This window comes from Cyclospora cayetanensis, unplaced genomic scaffold (genome assembly GCF_002999335.1).
Source record: "Cyclospora cayetanensis isolate NF1_C8 unplaced genomic scaffold, CcayRef3 CcayRef3_contig_1, whole genome shotgun sequence".
Lineage (NCBI taxonomy): Eukaryota > Apicomplexa > Conoidasida > Eucoccidiorida > Eimeriidae > Cyclospora > Cyclospora cayetanensis.
In genome coordinates, this window is record NW_020312036.1 from 925,958 (window position 1) to 942,350 (window position 16,393).

The 16,393-nt window shown below is 49.7% G+C and overlaps 2 protein-coding genes across 2 annotated transcripts; one reads left to right on the forward strand and one right to left on the reverse strand.

Annotated features, from left to right (window-relative positions):
* Positions 1-3,558: 3,558 nt before the first annotated feature.
* On the reverse strand, positions 3,559-6,763 carry LOC34619262. Its single transcript, XM_026336406.1, has 9 exons — positions 6,358-6,763; positions 6,111-6,199; positions 5,723-5,838; positions 5,208-5,403; positions 4,951-5,070; positions 4,678-4,790; positions 4,136-4,261; positions 3,751-3,921; positions 3,559-3,607 (listed from the first exon to the last, which is right to left on the reverse strand). Exons 1-9 carry the CDS (start codon positions 6,761-6,763, stop codon positions 3,559-3,561), a joined length of 1,386 nt encoding a protein of 461 aa, XP_026192191.1.
* A 184-nt stretch (positions 6,764-6,947) lies between these two features.
* LOC34623108 (U4/U6.U5 tri-snRNP-associated protein 2) lies at positions 6,948-15,859 on the forward strand. Its single transcript, XM_026336502.1, has 14 exons — positions 6,948-6,952; positions 6,990-7,046; positions 11,994-12,160; positions 12,466-12,602; positions 12,782-12,934; positions 13,132-13,293; positions 13,578-13,695; positions 13,875-13,956; positions 14,109-14,178; positions 14,433-14,480; positions 14,616-14,769; positions 14,933-15,048; positions 15,312-15,384; positions 15,711-15,859. Exons 1-14 carry the CDS (start codon positions 6,948-6,950, stop codon positions 15,857-15,859), a joined length of 1,491 nt encoding a protein of 496 aa, XP_026192287.1.
* Positions 15,860-16,393: the final 534 nt, after the last annotated feature.

Here is a 16,393-nt window from a genome sequence, read left to right on the forward strand (position 1 = left end):
CCTCGGGAAGCCCGCTGTTTGTCCAGGGGCCCTCACATCAGAGTGGTTGAGTAAAAGAAACTACAGGGCAACTTTTGCAGGTTGGTTTAGGTATTCACATATTTGGCTCCGTGGTTGACGTCTGGCACGCGCTTGGTTTCGTTCCTTGCGTCCGTCTTAGGCGTGTGAGGGAAAGTACCTCCTCACGTCGATATCTGCGCAGTGAGGGGGCACTTCCGTGCGTGCCTTGAAACAATGCTTTGTTCGAAATTATATATCAGTTGTACTGTCCGCAAAGCATGGCAGTAGGTACATTTAGAGCAATGCAAACGAGATACTGGTGCAGGTTTACTCAGTTTGCCTCTGACGCTATTTCTAAAGGCCCTCCACCCTGTGGCCAACAATAAGACCTTACCCGTCCCGTTGGGGGGGACGTCGATGGCATCGAACTTTTGAAAAGATCATGCCTGAGAACAAAAATGCTATCCCCATCACATGCATTCCGCTTACGAAGGCCAACACCGACTGTTGTGTGGTGGAGGTATTTAAAGTTCACCTAAAATCACAATCAAAAAGGGCAAAGAGGAGCGCCATAAGGAGAGTGTGAAGAGATGCATGCCTACAGGGGAAAGCAAGGAGCAACCAGCTACGACAGGGGCGGCATAAAACAAAGTTTCTTTAAAATAGGTTGTTCATTCCGTATACTATCCGACACAGAGGAAACATGTAAAATTTGCCTTATGTGCGTCTGGTCGTTCACAAATTCATTTAGGCGGATAGTGATGCAGTGACCCTCTTGCGTGGACACAGGGAAAAAGAGACTCAAGAATTGAGCGTACCTAAGACTTTTCCTAATTTTTTCCCGTCATAATAACACTACGGAGTCCAGGTTTCAATATGGGAGAGACGGAAGCAAAGGGCCCTCACTATGGAGACGCCCAGACCAGTGGTCCCGTTGATTTTCACCACACTGAAGCCCCTTTTCCTTATTGTCAGCATTTCTTAATGGCTTTTAAAGGAAAAATTCAGCACAATCCTTCCCCACTTGTCGCTCATGATGCACATGATGCCTTAAGGGCTTTTCGATGCTTTGCAAACTGAAATCTGCCCCAGACCAGACAGAGTGCGTTGCAATGTTCAGAAAAAAATGATATACCTACTAGAACCCAAGCGAAATTCTTTGTCGGGTAAGTTCGACCAGCACAAAAGGTGATACGACCTGAATGCTGTCATAGAAAAAGATTCGGTGCGGAATGTCTGGAACGATCGGGTAAGTTCGACCAGCACGAAAGGTGATACGACCTGAATGCCGTCATAGAAAAAGATTCGGTGCGGAATGTCTGGAACGATACGGACTAGCAAGTTTCATTAGTACGCGCATCATACGATGACAGTAGGTCTAGAGACCCAGATGATAGAGCATGATTCTCTGCTCCTTAAATGATAATTTCTAACCCTAGTGGTGCCAAAATTTTCAATTGGTCACATAGTTTTATGGGAAATCTATCTTGAAGTCGAGAGATTTCACTACTCATCTTTGGAATCATGGACAATTCTTTGCCTGGATGTTGTAATCGTCCATACAGTATTAAGTAGGAGCAATAATTAGATATTTTGCATGCATCAATCTTCTTGTTTACATTAGGAGTTAATACTGAAGTAGTTTTAAGTAACTCTGCACTAGATGTTGCTGTGCACGATCTCGTGAATATGCGATCTCACTTGAACAATGAAACATATTACTCGTTAGAAAACTCAAATTTTCTTCATATAAGCTATACACTGAGCCAAATACAATTGAATCTACTGAAGCTGGAGATCATGAAGCTAATAATGTACTTAATGGAGGGTAGTGTGTCCAACCAATACCTGAACCAAATTCAGAAAATAATGATGCATTGGCTAAAACTGAAGGATCATATACACAATGGCCACCAAGGTACGCACGCATCTACATCTATAAGACGGTACTTGGTGTTGCTTTGGGTAAGTATTTTCAGTGACAGGTATTTCACACGAACCCGGCAAATTCTGCACCTGCCGATTTGGGCTGGTAGCGAAGCTGACAAGTTCACGGCGGGTCCTGTCCTCCCTTGGTACAGTAAAGATTACTCTGAATCTTGTGTAAAAATTTTCGGTTTCTCCGAAGAGAGGAAGATTAGAATTGGCAATAATTCCGCAGCCACTTATGGCAGGTTTCATCATTAAAGAGTTCACTGTAGGACCACCACCGGTGGTCTAGCGGCTCAGCGTGAATCCCATGGTTCAAGGAAGAACCAATATACCTTTGTCTACCATGAGTTCAAGAAAAGCCTTATACCTAGAAGAGCTGCAAGCACGAGTTTTATTAACTCCATCCATTTCATCACCTGCCTCCGTCTCTGGTAACTCTGCTCCATGACATAAATTTTTGTGTAGAGTTCTATGGTGGCCTGTTTATAGCTTCTACTTTTCTATGAGCAGTGCTCGTCGCACATACTTACAATGTTTCCTGCGCTTGTGTGGGCTGATGGTACATGGACACCTTTCACTTGCCCAGTTGCTAGTGCACTAGCTGTGCTGCATACACATTCTTGTTTAGTACTGAGCCTACTTTTCGGCTGCATCTGCATTGACCCTGCTACGAACCACTTCCCGCTCAAAAGTATATTATAAGAGGCTTGAAACTCGTGGGGCGGTAGCAAGGAGGGAAAGGGCTTCTCCATGAAAGACAGGTGATGATGTTCTTCTATCGCTGAAAGGGTTTCTGCGCCCTCTTCCGCATTCTCAACAGCCCAGAATCGCACCAGACCCGGCCCCAAACCCGTTATACCTGCATTATCTTGAGCAAAATTATTTCTTTGCCGCTGTTGTTTCTTTATAGCAAGTCAGTGCAGCATATAATTTCTCCCTTCTTTTTGACTGCCTCCGTTGGCTGCGGCCTACACAACAGAATGGCGAATCGCCAACTTGATACAGTGTGAGCTGGCAGAGCCTAGTGGTCGCTTTGTAGCTCTTCCGCCCTTATCCTAGCAGGAATATCGCCTGTCAGCCCATTATTATTTTATGTGTTTTCTTAAACGTTTGCCCACCAGGGGCGAGGAAACCTTGTTGCTGCCAATCAAACCCAGGACTACAGACTCATCACCTAGAAACCTAAAGGCAATCCAGATCACCCTCTCTTGCCTTGTGCCGAGCTGTTTAGAGGATCCTTGTTCCAGAACTGACAGGGGGGGTCTGTATGTGGGGTGATCGTTTGCAGTGCATCAGTGACTAAACCGGTCGTGAAGAGGACCAGCAGGAGTGTCGCCGACTTCTACTGTCGCTGCACTGGTCGCCTGTAGGGTGCTCAGTAAAACGAACAAACTACCTGTCCAAATAAATATCCATTTTGACAATTGGCAGTCTCTATGAGGCCGCGAGAGCTGCGTAAGTAATGCAAGACCTAAGACAACTACTGGGTGTACAGCGTGGTACTGCACTAGCAGCAACTGAGGGAAGAATTCAAAAAGACAATAGCAACGACAAGAAGCAATAGTTTCAGACCTCTGGTCGCAGAACAAAAAGTAGCAAGGCGTTGCTACGTCACAACTGGTAGTGTCAGAGCCCAGCTTTGTCCAGAAGCTCAAGGAGCTCCTGCAGTTGCACCCTGCAGGACACCAGACACGCACCCCAAAACCCGGAGGGTGGTTCGCGTGAAAACTCTATAGTACAAGGAGGATATGCAGAGACTGAGGAAAGACAGACGAACAAACATACACAGAGGAGTCTGTCGCACGGACGTAGACTGACTTGTTCGCACGAATCGCAACTGCTTCCTGGCCATTCTTCTTAGCGTGTACAGCGGCTCCGTGACTTGTAACCTCGACAAGAAGCTCCTTAAGCTTGAGTCTGCTTGGAAAGAGGGAGACGCCGCTTGTCTCTGTCCCCAAATCTGCGAGGCTGACGATAGGGGACTCGTTTCTGAGCACCACGCATAAATGCAGCAGTGCTCCGCACTTAGCTTGCGCAGCCCCCACCTTACAGCTTCCTTCATCTACACCGCGCTGACGCACACACTACCAGCACCACGCTTCAACAGACGACTTCAATCGCCTTGGGGGATGTCCCAAGCGCTGTTACCCTCATCAAGTTGCACAGTTGTTCCCTTGAATGCCCGCAATCTGTGATCAGTTACCGTTCAATCTGTGCAAGCTGGAGCTCTGCAATGCCACGAAGAAGGCGTTTGTGATTGGTTGTCAGGCCACGCAACACCACCTCAAAGTTCACGCTGCTGCCGCCCATGCCACTCCCGTGCCTTCGGCTAGCCGTCCAGAGCCACCCAGGTACGAAGCCGCACATGGAACCCCAACGGCTAAGCACTTCATCGCTGCAAGTAAGCAGATCACAAACGCAAAGACTTATTCATTCGTTGTTAGCTTCCCGTTTGAAGCGTCAAATCAAGAAATGCACACACACAAACACACACACACATAAACACACACACACACACAAACATTCACGCTTCACGCAGAAGACAGAATTGCTAGCACTTCGTAAGTCTGCGGGAAAAGCGCTAAACACCGTTTGCTGACTTTCAAGAGGGCATCTGGAAAGCCCGCAGGATGTCATTTGTCGGCAAGTAGGGGTGCGGAAGGGAGAGCGTCCGAAATCGATGCGACCCCAGTGCATATCCGCATAGAGCATGCGAACGCACCAGCACTCTCGGATGCCTCTTACCGGTAGTCTCGCCGCGTGTGTGCCGTCTCGAATACGAAGCGAAAGTCGCGTAGCTCTGCAGCATCGAGGAGCAGCGCGTGCTGGATGTGGTCAGCGGTGCAGATAAGGCGAACCTGAATAGAAGAGCGCAGCGGAGGACCAAATGTGGGAAAAAGGAAATGATCAGGATAATACCGTAAGGCTGGTCAGCATCTTGTAGGAAAGAGAGCGGCACACTCGAAAGGGATACATACACCGCAAAAAGGAGGGGAAAGCCCGGAAGCCTTGACTTGCCTCATCGCAAGCGGCGAGGGCTGCAAGGTGGCGCCTGGAATCCGTGAGGGTCGAGCTGTCGAGGCCAAGAACTACCAAGTAGAGGGGGTGTGCGCTCTGTTTCAGCAAGGCCTTCAGCTCCTATGAGTCGTAACAGCCTTACGAAGAAGCTTGTACCTCCAGCAAATGCACCCACTTCGACCCCACGTTGCCCAGCACAGACAAAGGCAGGCAGAAGCAAGCACTTCTCCACAGGGGCTTCAGGGCCTTTTTCCTACCTTTACGAGGCGCTCGCACGAAGCACTCGCTCCACCAATAGCTGCTGCTTGGGTGTCTGGGATGGTGGCAGCAGCAGCGGCGCTGTACTTGTTGTGCGTCCGTAGGTGGTAGCGCACAACTTGACACGTGGCTAGCAGCGCCTGATGCAGCTTAAACTCGCGTTGGTACACGTTGAGAATGCAGCAAAACCCGTCGCTGCGTCAAATGCATGCACAAAGCACAAATGAGGAAGGATGTGCAGTGCGGGCAGAGGTGCAAGTGACAATGAGAGAAGAGCGTAGCGTTGAGCCACCTTCAGGGCCTCTTTAGCTGCCGCCGCAAAGACAAGGATGTCGAAGAAAGAGTCGCGCTTTTGTTGCTCAGTTAGCGTGTGTATACGATATATCACACAGCGCAAGGCCTAATAAGCAAGATTTTTGTGTAAACTTCGATTTGAGAGGGGAGGGAGGCAGGGCGAGCAGGCGCACGACGACGCTCAGCGTTCCAGTAGGGACCGCTGAGCGTTGCTTCTTACGTGAGCATCATGCGGCTAAAGTTGCGCATGAGGCGGCCCTTGCTGCCGCAGCCGGCGACAAGGATATTCCATCCGCTGAGCAGGAGGCACTTCCAACGGATGGCCAGTAGGCGCAGCTGCATGCGCAGGATCAGGGAGGCAGCAAAGAGCGATGCGCCAGGCACACGTAGAAACTCAAGCCGACTACATTTAGGGAGACAGCAAGAACACAGCGGCATGACCTTAGCACACTCGAGTGCCCCAAAGCCAAAGGCGCGTGCGGTGGAAGCAGAATGCGTGCGGCAGACTTGAATTTTAGCCCTTTCTCCCGGCACTACCAAGCCTCGAGTCTGCAGGTCAAGCCTCAAGATCCTAACAACGCATGCACCGAGAAGGAAAACGCACATACCTGCTCCCTCATGAGGCGTTCTTTGGTGGTCCGATTTTGTTCGGGGAGGCTTAAGACGCTTTCTTGGAGCTGCCGAATCGGGTGTAACTCTGCGACAAAGCATGTGCTCGGGTGAGAAAAAACGTGTCGCAGTACGACAAGGCAAGGGAGTGACTGCATCGGCGCGAGCCCAGGGTGTAATTAATTAATGCATGGGGAAGCACGCCGCCGCAAAAGCAGGTGAGAGGCATCCTAAAGACCGACCAACCTTCATCGCCAGGAACTCCTTGCCGCTCTCCGTCATTCTCAATTCGAGCTGAGTCTGCAGAGCTACTCTCGGGCGTCGCTTGTGGGTGCCCTGTTGCCTCTCTGCCACCTCTTGTCTGCAGCCTCTTAGAGCGGCCCCCTGAGGTGCCTCCCCCTCCGACAGGCTGAGCAGGCCGTGTCTTCCTCTGCTCAAGGGAACTCATGAATTCCAAAAGCGACTTGGGGAGAGACTCTGACCCTCCACTGGTAGAACCGGAGGTGCTGGTCAGCAAGTCATATGCAGCCAGCAGCAGAGGATTCGCCTCTTCCTGCACTGAGGTGGAGGCCTCTGCAGCAACAGAGCCGTCAGGACCTCTGAGAACCCATCTCAGCACATCCCAGACGAGACGTACTATATGTACATGCATGGATATATGTGTATATGTATATACACGCTGCAGCCTAAACCCCTACGCCCTACTAGCCCTGCAGCTGGGCGGGCTCAAGAGCTCACAGACACCCAATACTCCACCCCTGATGCTCGCAAGGGACAGCTTTTCAAGAAACGTGAGCTTCTACGACTCAAAGTCAGCTCTAGAAGGAGAGGGCAACATGAAGCAGGTACGCTCGCGACAGTCTCCCTGACCTGACGAGGCCGCGCTTGTCCTCTTGCGCTGTCGCTGCCTCTGCCTCCTCCTCGGCTCGCTCCTCGTCACTGCTACTGCTGCTGCTCTCATCCCCAAACTCACAGCCACGCGTTCGCTGCCTCTTCTGGCCGCGGCCCCTTGCACTGATCAGTGAACACACGCACCCACTACACCGGACACGACAATGCAAACCTCGCAAGTATTTGTGGACTAGCAAGTGCATCAGTGCTACTAGGTAGATGCAGCAGACACCCAAGCAAAGACCTATGCAGAAGAAGGGAGGTTTACCACCCCCACACCGCATGCGACATGCACAGCAACACCAACCCCAAACGCTCCTTCTGGTGCTTCAGAAGCTGTATATTGAACTGGCTACTGGGTAGACGGAGAACACTACATATGCACAGCCGTCCGTCCAGATTCTAGAGAGTGCGGTGCGCTACCCGTGGCGCATGAGTCGCGCATGCGCGGATGAAAGTTGCTGCATGCTTTGCAGTCGTTCTTGATGCTGTCGATTCGATAGTTGCAGCAGTCGCCTGGCCCGGACGGAATGCTGCGCGGGCAGTGTCTTGACACTTCCTGACGAAGCTGTGGTAGCGACATCGAAGTCGTCCCCGAAATTGAACTCCGCAGGGACAGCAAGGCCTGCCCCGTGGGCTGCCTCAGTCTGCAACAGATGCCTGTAGCGGCCGAACTGGCGCACCAGCCACTCGGCGTCACCTTCTTCCAAGACGCTGCATGTGAGGTCTTCGGATTTGTCAGCAGCTGAGGGGGCCATGGCTACGAGAAGGTGGAACTCGAGTAAATTGTGTAGGGTCACCAAACGGCACTAAAGTAGCGCTGGGGGCAGTTATCTTAGAAAGCATCTGCCTGAAGTAGCTGCAGATCTGGAGGAATGAAAAGAAGCTGAATCTGCTTCTGAGATACGGCAAGAAGCGAATTTTACAATTTTCGGGTCTTCAAGCGGAAGGTCCGAACTCGGCGGACGATGAGTAAAGCTAGGGAAAGAGAACTTCAGTGGACAGTAGCTCTTCATGAATGTTATTTTTAAAAACAGTATCAGAACAATGGCTGGGAGGGCCAGCCCCATTTCTCAAAGGAGCAATGTGATCATATCTGATCAACCAGAAGTGGTGGGGTCGTTCGCATGCAGCCCCGGTCACGTGGGCTGCGCAGATCTTCACCAAAATTGTTGATAGAAAATAATGCACTCGAGATTAAATGTTCTCCCAGCGCATTTTCTGTGCGAAGGTCACTGCAGTGCATGGCGCTGCTACTCACTGCTTGACAAATTGCCTGAGGCACAAGAATACGAATGTTTTACAGAACACTTGTATTATGGGCTGACACCTGAGGCGTGCAATTTTTCAAGGAACTCGGCGTTCATGCCTTGCATATGATGTTGCCGTATCCTGCGTCACTGCGCGCATTGAATGCATTGTGGGAGAACAGGAACAGCATAAGTGTAGCGCACCTGCGGTGGTGTCCTGAAGGTACCCTTACCACAAAAAAAAGCTTCTGAAAAAAAAACTGTAACGTGCCTCTCCAGAAGAGCACCACCCTCGCCTTGCCCTGATTCCTCGGGGTTTCGGCCTGACAGGAGTGAGCACAGCTAAGTTACTTTGAGCGGGCTAATATACTGAGGCCATTCTCTACTACTCGTTATATTCAACGAAGATTTATCAAAAAACACTAGTTGCATGTATTTTCGCAAATCTTATTCATTGCATAGTACTCTTAGCTTGATGCAAGAAGACGCAGTGCTGTGTGCATGTGCGCTACAGGGTATGTGCATATAGCTGTAAATGCTTGGATTGTTCAAAGAATGCAGCTAAAGGCACTCTAGTAGTCGGTTTACTTTACTGCCGAAAGCTCTGAGAGGATCAGGCGAGAGAGGGCCGAGAATCTTATGAGAAACTCTGAAAGGCCTTTCGTTCAATTTGCATCGTGTGTGGAGTTAAATGTCTCCCTACGGAGACTTTTCATTGACCTTTAAAGTGCTGTTTGTGGCACCCGCAGAGCCATTTAAACCTTTGGACTGCAACACTTCATCTAAGGCAAGGTCTTCATATGGAAACCCCTACAGCCAGACTCGAAACAACCTCAGCACAACGTTAATGGAGGTGCTTCCAAAAGAGCTCTACACACTCCCCGCAGCCCTTAAGCTAAGGTGTGTGTTGCCGTATTCTGTAGTCATCATGAGCTTCCACAGCTAGTGTACTTAAGTTTTTAGTGCACAGGCCCACATGATTGCATCTTCTTGTCTCGAGCTAAAGGTAATCTGCAATAAACAATAGATGCGAACAGACCACCCCAAGACTAGATTTCTTTGTAATTTGTAGTTAGGTGTAACTATATAGTATTTCGCGCCAAACCGTCGCTCAGGCTGCTTCTTCTCCCCACTTTCCCCTCCTCCCGCCGCCCCCTCTCTCGCCCTTATGGGGATTCTGAAAGCTCACCCTCGTTTTACCAGCTTGTACGTCGAGACCAACTACATACAGGAGAACGGAAGAATTCCTGCCCTATCTTCACTCCCCCAGCACGCATTAACGCAAAAAGTGCGAGCAACAAACCTTAGGTGGCCATCAGCTCGCAAAACGAAACTCAATGCATCAAAGGCACACAAACTTCCCAGTAATGAATGAGAGATCAAACAAACACGACCGTGGAGGCCCATTGGCTTGCTATAGTCATAGCCGCAGCCTAACAGTCTTTTAGATGTAAGCGCATCGGCTCTCTTTCTGAGGACTGCCGTGGGCAAAGAATTTGAATCTTGTTTGTAGACAACGAGGTACTAAAAGGAGCAAGAGCATGGGGCAAGCATGCATTACCTGAGGGCAGACGCGTGAGGCGCGTACCATCATTTTCCATGTACTGAGCACGAACGCTTCTCAAAAATTCTTGTGTACACGAGCAGAAGCTTTTGCTGGTTCATATCGATAACTGAGCAATATCAGCAAGGAAACCTTCCAGTGAAAAGCCACACGGCTAAAGCAAGTGCCCACGGGCTAAATGTATAAGCAAATGTGCATCGTAGAACAACCGAAACAACTGCAATGCCACTGGATCAGGAGCGTTTGCTTTTTCATGGCGCATGTGACCTTTATGGATCTTAGCTGTGCACAACACTTTGTTGCTCTCAAGTGGGATTGGCATTCCTGGGGCTCTGTGTATCGCGTCGTTTCCAAGACGGCCGCAAAAAGGACGTTATTCTGAAGCAAATAAGCTTTCGACAGTTGCGATTGGCCAAGTTTTAAGTGGATTTGGTTAGAGGTACCGTAGCTATGTCAGGTTATTGGGTGTAGAGCAAAATATCCTGGAAAGGGGTCAAAAGAGATGTTGGGTTTCACTTCCTCGTTTAAGAGGCGACATGTATGCATGTTCAAACACTAAAAAATCTTGGCATAGCATGGGGTGGTCGCCGGAAGATCCCTTTTCGGGTCTCTTTGCGGGTTTTCAGCTCCAAAGTGTACTAAAACTGAAGTGGAATGTACTGCTTCCTCTCATAAAGAGATCCTTCGTCCCTTTTACCTTCGACCCCAGGGCTCCGGCTTTAACGAACAAGGAAGAACCGGGGATGCAACTAAGAGTACTTCTCAGCAATCAAAATATTTAGGGTTTAATTTCTTAGCTCCTCATCTAGTGTCTCGGCAATGAATCATCGCCTTCATTCAATACCAGATCCAGTAGAAAACTAGTGAGATACCTTTCAAAGCGTTCCCACCTTTCCGTGCTCCTGCTTGCAAGCATTCCGGCAAGAGAAGAGAGTGCCAGCTAGGGCGCATGTCGCTACGCTTCTAGGCGTTTGAAGCATGCACGCATCATTTAATGCACAGGCACACAATAGGCATTCTCAGTATAGTGCAGTAGCTATACTTTGCGACCAATAAGACATACGAGCGGATAAAACAAGTGATTAATTCTTTAGAAATTCTTAATCTAATATACCTAGTGTATTGGAGACTAGTTGCTAGGGGTAGTTTTGCTTGCAGTACACGTATTATTTAGCGGTGCAGCGCACAGCATTCATTGGTATCGTCCGGCGCTCAGTCAGCCATACAGTGAATAGAAATCAAGAAAAGCCCAGCCCTACCAGTAGTGTTTCGTCCTGGTTTGCAGACTTGTAAGCAGTTGGCCAGTTGCTGCCTAAACATGGTTTGGTCCGTCTCACCTGGTATGAGCAGTTTAGTGGTACCTTCGCTTGCTAGAGGGAGCAACACACACCCCTATCTTTCGCATTCATATCAATAGCCGCAGCTAGAAAGTGTCAGTATAACTAGGTCTGCTACTGGCAAGACGCACGTAGTACAGGACGGCTTCGCGTTGCTTGGTTTTACCCCCGGTAATAAAAGCTGCCATCGTACGTACTTCAGGTTCCAGTGAGTTTGATCATATTTCCACCGGTGCCGATGGGCAGAGCGTCAGGCACAATCAGAATCTTCATTAACGGGACGGGCTTTGGTGGATATTGCTCTACGGTTCCGTGGGGTTATGCCGCGCTGTCCTGCATGCGCCCGAAGGAGCCCCAAGTGGACGTGGCCTCAGGGCAACAAGTAAAACGAATCAGGGGCTGATAATGGAATTAAGCATCAAGAAATAGGGTAGAAGGTGGGGGGAGGAGTATTCAGTACAGAAACACTGTTCTTGCCTCTCCAGCCAAGCACCCGCCTTGAGCCGTAGGGCCTCCACAGGCCTACAGACCGCATGCACGCGCCAACTTGCTAAAACTCTAATTCACGAAAGCCTCAGCTGAAAATAACTCTGCAGCTGAGGGTCTACAGCAGCAAACGACGCCTCCTCGCCGCCTCGGCACCGGGGGAGCAGCAAAGTAAGCACGAGAAATGTCAGATTCAGGGACAGCAGGAGCAGCTTCTGCTGCTCCTGCACGTACGGAAGCAACGGTACTCACGACAGAAAGGGCAGAAGCCCCGGGTATGCCTGTCGGCTTAAAGAGGAGCAACCCAGGGGATAGCGAAATTGCCGCACGTGAGGCTCCTGCTGGAGGTACCAGCACTGCAGGGGGTTCGACGGCCACCGCGAAGCGCGTGAGGAGGACTTGCCCATATTTAGGAACAATTAACAAGCATATGCTGGACTTCGACTTCGAGAAGGTCTGCAGTATTTGCCTTTCCAATCAACATGTCTACGCCTGCCTTGTGTGTGGCAGGTACTTCCAGGGTAAGTGCTATTCGCTTCTAGACTTTGCAAGGCAGTCATTCTTTCTGCTATGGCCTTTCGATCTAATACACAAATGTCAAAGTCGCCTCTTCCCGTCCCGAGTGCAAGCGTGTGTGTGCTGCATCTTATCTCTGCACTGCCTTCTATGAACCGCGTTGAATCTATGTACAAACTACACAGACGGACCCACGGAACATACTAGGCAGACAGACAGTCTTCGGGAAATTGGGGTAAAGATCACGCCTGTAGTGCTGTGAACAGCGCAGTGGGCCAAAGGTGTGCTGTGCCTCACTTTTTGGCTGCAGGACGAGGGAAGTCAACCTTCGCCTTCATGCATGCGCTGGAACAGAGGCACTTTGTGTATGTAAATCTCACGACCTACAAGGTTTACTGCTTGCCGGATAACTACGAAGTTCAGGATTACTCTTTGCAGGACATAATTGTGCGTTCTCCCCCCTTCCCCCCCAAGAGGAGGCCCATGCTGATCTGCCCAAGATCTTGTTTCCTTCAGAACAGCATTGTTTGGGGCACTTTCGTGCGAACATTTTGCAGATAGAACTTCGCTCAGTCGTTGCGATTTCATGTGCGCCTTTGTTCTGATTTTCTCTTGGGTATCTTCAGTACAACTTGAATCCCACGTACACCCCTGAAGACGTAGCACGCCTGTCAACTGAAGTCTTTTACGGCAAGTCGCTTGATGGAGCCGATTATCTGCCGGGGTGTGTAGGCCTCAACAACTTGAGCAAGACGGACTTCTTTGCCGTCGTTATCCAGGTGTGTCCTACTCAAAAACTTGGAACCCCAGCCCTAGATACCTATGACACCAGAAACGTAAAGCACCGCACACGCCTAAACGTGAGCCTCCAGGGTAAGGCAGGTGGAAGTTAGCTCCGGACTCTGTGTGGAAACAGCTTCTAAGGTGGATGCCTAATTCACTTGTGCGGTGAGAAAGTGCAAGCGTGCTGCCGCAGAGTCTTTGCACTGTCATTCCCCTGCGGAACTTCCTGCTCCTGCTGGACTTATCGCACAAACAAAAGTTCAACGCTGTCGTCAAAACGCTCTCAGAGCTCATGCGAAAGATTTTCAACAGGCGAAATTTTAAGGGCATTGTCTCGCCACACGAGTTCCTGCAGGTTCGTCATCTTCGGTGCTGTCTCCCCCCCTCGAACCACCCATTCCAAGTACCTCAGCGTTGCTAACTGTGGCCTTCAAATTCCAGCACAGCGGCTACTGTTGTGGCCGGTGACTTGCATACGGGTTTTGCTTCCTGAATATGTGGCGTCTAGAATCGCGGGCATGTTTCGCATTGGAAAGCCCGCGGAGGGGTGAGAAAACGTGTCGATCTCTGATCCGACGACCCCGTGTGTCAAGCAAAGGATGTAGGGTCTGGGGTGTACGGCACCTTGTTGCCTTTCAGGCTGTCGGCGTGGAAAGTCAGAAAAAATTTCGTATCGGGGAGCAGGCGGACCCTTTGGCTCTCTTCACATGGCTTCTCAACGTGCTGCACCGCGATCAACGCGACAGAAAGACGGGAGGTGCGCGAGATTGAGGAGGAAAAGAAGCCGTGCAGCTGGTTAAGCAAGACGCCTTTAGGCTTTTACGGTCTCGGGTTTGGTATACCATTGAACATCATGAGCGAATCTGCACATACAGTAGCAAAAGAGTACCACAAATATCGATTCCTTGTTGGCTGAATGTGGCACCTTTTTTTCAGGCTCCGTCATCCATGACTGCTTTCAAGGGCAGGTCCTGGTGACGAATGCGCAGAGTGGCGAAGCCAAGCAAACACCGTTTTTGTACGCCTTTTCTCTCTATCTTTGCTTCAAAGGCTATATCAGACCTATTCGCACTCAGATTTTACTCTCGCCATAGCAGACTGCATGACAGGACGATGTGCATGCTAATTGATGACAACATTTTCTCATTTCTCTGTGCTGCGCGCTTTCAGATACTTGACCCTGGACTTGCCGTCAGCTCCAATATTCAAGGATTCTCTTGAGCGGAACATGATCCCTACTGTAGGACAATCGACTGAGCATTTGCATTTGCATCTTTCTTCTCATTTTCAGAAACATGCAATATCTGGTCTAGGCTACAGCAGGGGTGAAAAATAGGCACATGAGATTTTTTTTGTACTGGAGAACTGATAGAAGCCACAAGCGCCTCTGCGCTTCATGTATACTGTTTTCTGCGTAGTCGGTTTCGCGTCCAGCATGAGAATATCCGGAGACGGTAGAAATGGTGTTGTGTTGCGCATATATTTATGTCTCAGGTACCTATTTTTGACTTGCTGCAGAAATTCGATGGTGAAACGGACAGCGTAAGCTTGTAGCGATCGTCAGCGTGTTACTGCACTAGCGTTGCTGGCCCTCCGGGCAGAGTTCCTTATCCTTTTAGTCACAACTTGTAGCTCATGCATTCTCTAGTGTATCTTAATTTCTGGCCTTTGTTACAGGGGCCCTCACCTGTCCAGCGAGTGAAATGTACGCTGTGGAAACTGCCCCGGTATTTGGTGCTCGCGGTGAAGAGGTTTTCAAAGAACAATTTCTTCATTGAGAAAAACCCCACAATCGTCACTTTCCCTGTGAAGAACCTGGACCTTCGAGAATGTGAGCCAGCGAGAACCCTTATGGTGCTCAAGCTATTTTTATCCTGTTTCTGTTGTCGGTTTGCGTCGCGTAATCTCCCGATAACTGTCTCCTCTAAGGGGCTTGTAGTTTCTCTCCCACTACCGTCTTCGCAATTCGGCACTTTTCTTGTGGCCCTTCTCAGATGTACATCCGGATGCACTTGAAGACAACTCCGTGACACGTTACAATCTCGTTGCAAACATATGCCATCATGGGAAGCCTCACGACGGGTTCTACAAGGCTCAAGTGTTGCATGCGGTGCGTCCTACTTGAAAATTAATGTTTTAGAGGTCTGGTCTCCATCCCTTAAGTGTCAGTGCTTACTGCAAACTGCTACAGGGTGTGCACTCGTGAACCCGATGTAGAACGCGCATCGGGCTGACTTTGAAGCTGGCTCTTAGTAGAGCCCTTCGTGTGTAAATTATAAAAAGAAAGAGTATGCTGAAAATCTTTTTAGTTAAGAATATCCGCCATATTCCGACGTCAAGGCGGCTTGCGATTTTGTGTGACACAATTTGCAGCCGACGAACGAATGGCATGAGATGGAAGATCTGCGTGTCACGCCTGTCCTCCCCCAGTTCGTCGCCCTCTCAGGTGAGTGCAAACCTATTTTTCTTTGTGATATTACTCCTTGGGGTCCCCACTGCGGATTCAAGCAGTTACTTGTCTGTTATCCCTACTGTCAGTGCCTTGTAATTAGCTGTTAAAGCTGTTGTCTCTTGAATACATCAGCTCATCATGTATCTTTCCCACCGAATACCATACAGCCATTTTGGTTGTTGCCACGGCTTCATGCTTGGAGGTCATCGTATACCAGCATGTAGAACATTGAAATGAAGTCTATCTTGTGAAGCTTAAAGAAACAAAGAGCAATTCTGGATTGTATGAGTGGTAGTGCTTGCGTGCATGGGTGAGTGCAGAGTCGTATATCCAGTTTTACCAGAGACAGGACGTGTTGCCTGACGGCACGCTTGACGAGGCACTGCGTCAGAAGTGTCTCCAGGACTTGACCAAGGTCAAAATACAACCCGAGGCTGCGGATGACATCGACGATATTTTTGCCGCATAAGACCAAAGTGGCCGAACCGTATACTCTGGACCTTTTCCTTGTCGCTGCAAATTGAGCCATGCTGCCAGTGGCGGTGGACGAGCGCACTGCATGCTATGCACTGCCTATGCGGCAAACGCTTGCTCTGTTGATCTTTGGGATTTGTTTTTTTAAATCCAACATGATGGATAGTCCTGGGAGGGCAAATAGTCTTTTGTGGATCCACGCGATCCGTGTTATAGGGTTTCAGGGGCTGTTAGAACACGAGCAGCACAAGCGCAGGAAAGCAATGGCATAGAAGGGCTCACGAATAGTGTTTCAGAGAAAGAGGACCCGTGAGTGGGCAATTCCGCTGCTTCCCGAAGTACAACGCACCCAACGAAGATCAGCGTTTTCTTGGGGGGCCTTGTTCTGGTTCCAGCACGCGTGGATATTTGAGTCGCTATGTAATCCGCCACGGTGCGGCGAAAAGCGTAACAGAGGGTGGTTTGGCGTGCAAATGCATCGATTCCTCAGTACCAACGAGGCACGTAAAGCTAAGTCACATGTTTCGAA